We start from the raw sequence: 3831 nt of genomic DNA, 5'->3' as shown, positions 1-3831 counted from the left end.
AAAAATGGGTTAAAATCATAAGTTATAAACACATATAAAAAAACTATATATAATGTACAAGTAATATATACATTGTATATAAGATAAACATATGTAAGAATATATGTTTAAGCATACATTTATGTTGACTTATACTTTTATAGATTCTTATATAAAAGAACAACGGTATACTATATAAAGAACATATATGTATACAGAGAACAAATATTATATTATATATCATATTACATTATAGAAATAGTGTATATAGGTAAATACATTATATATGTTATTTATATTTATACATATTTCTATTTATATATACTTAATATTAGTACTTACTATATGTAAGTATATATGTATGTGTATGTATATTACACATTTTATATATATATATTATATATACATATTTAAGATATATGTGTGTGCTTTTACACTCCAGTAGTACTGCAGCAAATGTATTAAGGGAGTACAGAGAAGAATTTGCCTAGCTCTACACAGAGAATTCAAGAGAGGTTTGTTAGAGGAAATATTTGTGCTATCGTAAAGGATCAGCAAATGTTCACTGGTGGAAAAAGCAAGAGTGGTTTCTGTTAGAAAAGCAAGCTATAAAGCAATATAAAGAATAGAAGCAAGAAATGCACATATGGGGAACTGTAGGAAAAAACCAATATGGGCTTGTTGACTATAGCAGAAAGAAGATGAATTTAGAAGGACATCAAAGCAGAAAATGGCTGGGTAGAGACAGAGTAGTGCACCGTACTAGGACGCCCCCCTTTGGATCTAGGTGGTGCAGTGATGAAAAACACACCGAAGCACTGGCTGGTTCCACTCTGGACTCATGAAGCTCAAATGTGCCTTCATCACTGCCTGCTTCCTACTACATTGCTCTCATCTTCCTGTTCTCTGTCTCTTCCCCTTGAGCTCAGAAACACCTAGACACACTTTTCCCCTAAGAACTGCTTTATTGATACTACATGGCTGTCCACTTCAAGTCACCCTGTGGAAAATACCTGGGAACTGTGATCATTCAAGCCCAGAAGCAGCTTCAACTACAGCAGAAGGAAGTAGGAATATCAACAAGGTCATAGTCTTTATGGAGTATGTGAGGGTGATTTTATTCCCAACCCCTCCTCTGAAACTTCTCTTCTCAAGGTCAGCTGTAACCTCCACATTGCTCGGTCCTTTAGTAATGTCCCAGTCCTTGTGAACATGACCCCTTGGTAACATCATGTATGAATGATTAATACCTCTTGAAACTTCATACAAGACCACAGTCTCCTGTTCATTTGCTTTCTATCTGGCTTTTATGTTCCTCCTTCACTTTTAGTGGAGCCTTTTCTTCTCCAACTCTAAATTTCAGTTTTGCCTAGGACTCAAAACTAGAAACTTCTCTCTATCCTCACTTCTTTGGTTTCCTCCTCTGTATACTAATAACTCCTAAATATATATCTCTTCTTCAACTTAGTTCTACTACTGAGTTAGTGAAAATGAATACATGAAAAGCTTGTTGGTGGAATTGACTATAAGTTAAATTTTGACATGTTTTTAAAATAACTATGAAGTTCCTAGATGCAGAATCTTAGCCTACTGTAAGATATATGAGTCTGCAAACTAAAAGAAGAGAATTATAAATATTTGATATTTGTCAACATAAAGATCTTAAGTAAAGTCCTGAGGATGATGTTGTTTGAGGAAGAAAAGATACAGCATGGACACAAAATTGTTGAGATTGAGGATGATCATATTTAAGGGCTCATCAATTAAAAGAGGCCAGCCAAGAAGATTGAGAAGAAATAAAAATACAGAGAAAAACTGATGAAGGTGTGGTACTTTCAAAGGAAGTTTCAATCAGGTAGTTGGATGGTGGAAAGAATACTGAAGTAGAAGATACTAAAGCTGATGATGGTCATGATTCTGCTTATAATGGTGTGCATGTTTATGAAACTGAAGAATTAATAACCAGAACTTCCATTTATTCTCAGCTCAGCCCCTGAAGAATGCCAGCCCAGTATCCCCTCCATCCTCACATCGTGCTCCTGTCCAACCTCACGCAGTTCAGCCCCATGCTCTACCTCACTGGCTTTCCCGGATTGGAAACCATCGAGCACTGGATCTTCATCTTCTTTTTCCTTATGTACCTCGTGGCCATCTCAGGCAACTGCTTCATTCTGATCATTATTAAGACCAGCCCTCGCTTGCACACAGCCATGTACTATCTACTCTCCTTTCTGGCCTTCACTGACCTGGGCCTGTCGGTATCCACCTTGCCCACTACTGTGGGAATCTTTTGGTTCAAATCCCATGGCATCTACTTTGGAGCCTGCCAAATCCAGATGTTCTGTATCCACTCGTTTTCCTTCATGGAGTCTTCAGTGCTCCTTGTCATGTCCTTTGATCGGTTTGTGGCCATCTGTTATCCCCTGAGGTACTCAGTCATTATCACTGGCCAGCGAGTGGTCAGGGCAGGCCTGGTTGTCATCCTGCGGGGCCCTATAGCCACTGTACCCATTGTTTTTCTCCTGAAGACTTTTCCTTACTGTGGGTCTAGAGTCCTCTCCCACTCTTTCTGCCTGCACCAGGAGGTGATACACTTGGCCTGCACAGACACCACCTTCAACAACCTGTATGGGCTGATACTGGTGATGTCAACTGTGGTGCTGGACCTGGTGCTCATTGCACTGTCCTACGGGGTCATCCTGCACACAGTGGCAAGACTGGCCTCCAAAGAGGAGCGGCTTCGAGCCTTCCAAACATGCACCTCACACCTCTGTGCTGTGCTGGTATTCTTTGTGCCCATGGTGGGACTGTCCCTGATACATCGCTTTGGGAAACATGCCCCACTTGCTGTCCACCTTTTTATGGCTAATGTCTACCTCTTTGTGCCTCCCATGCTTAATCCAATCATATACAGTATTAAAACCAAGGAGATCCGCCAGGCCATCAGCAAGTTCCTGGGTCTTAGAAAGGCCAATGTTGAGTCATGAGCCTAAAAATTCCACTGGGTGCCCTGAAGAAGGTCTCAAATCAGACCAAAGATTTACAGCACTTAGTACCAATTATGTTTCCCAAGATTTTTACTCACTTCCCTAAATTAAGTATGGATTAATTTCTCTCTTGAATTATGAGTTAGCAATGCTGACTTTCTCTTGCTTAAATTATAATGGTCTTCTATGTATATATAAGACCTAGATGTTTTGGTAACATCAAAAATTGCCCCAAGGAAGACCCTCTTGAGCCTTGTGCAAAAACTAAAACTAAAGAAAACTGAATAAAAACTTAAAAGGAGCAATAAACTAAAAAGCAACCAGAACAGAAACTAGCAAAGCACAGATACATGTCAGTTGTTTGAATTCACTTGAGTAACATACCTCCTTTCATGGTTCCTTGGGACTGTTTCCTTCTTCTCTGCCTGGGCAACGTATTACCCTTCAGTTCCTATTCTGAATAAGCATATCCTTCGCATTCTGGAATGACAGTGGAAGAATCAGAACTCCCGCACCCTTTCCTAATGGCTCATTCAGGTTGAACCCCTGTAAATGTTTCTCATGATGTGCTCCCTCTGGCTTTGTTCATCTAATAGACACCCTGGACCCCACCCATGTCTCTTCTCATCTCTGATTTTATCTTTCCTATGGATTTGCTGACTATGTTTGCTTCTGGGCCTTCTAGTTGTGAGATCTTGTTTAATGACCTGAAATGCAATAAAGCTCCAATGAAAGAAATTATCACAGACAAGTCTAAGTCATAATTCCACTGCTCAAGAGGTTGTGAAGCTAAAATTGGCAGAGAAGATTGTCCCTACTGTGACTAAACAAAATTCATGTTGGAGTCTCAGTGCAAAGGGTGCTT

General features: G+C 39.7%; 1 protein-coding gene across 1 annotated transcript; it reads left to right on the top strand.

The window, feature by feature from the left end:
* Positions 1-1979: 1979 nt before the first annotated feature.
* LOC147357990 (olfactory receptor 51M1-like) lies at positions 1980-2966 on the top strand. The gene has a single exon (XM_086342010.1). It carries the CDS (start codon positions 1980-1982, stop codon positions 2964-2966), a length of 987 nt encoding a protein of 328 aa, XP_086198136.1.
* Positions 2967-3831: the final 865 nt, after the last annotated feature.

The sequence above is a fragment of the Bos grunniens genome, chromosome 15, assembly GCF_055505025.1.
Source record: "Bos grunniens cultivar Pamir isolate PY7600 chromosome 15, Bosgru_T2T1.0, whole genome shotgun sequence".
Lineage (NCBI taxonomy): Eukaryota > Metazoa > Chordata > Mammalia > Artiodactyla > Bovidae > Bos > Bos grunniens.
The sequence above is the reverse complement of the archived record's forward strand: the minus strand, read 5'-3'. Positions and strand labels throughout refer to the sequence as shown.

Coding starts and splice junctions, on each gene's coding strand:
- LOC147357990 (XM_086342010.1), top strand. CDS start 1,980: ATGCCAGCCCAGTATCCCCTCCATCCTCACATCGTGCTCCTGTCCAAC.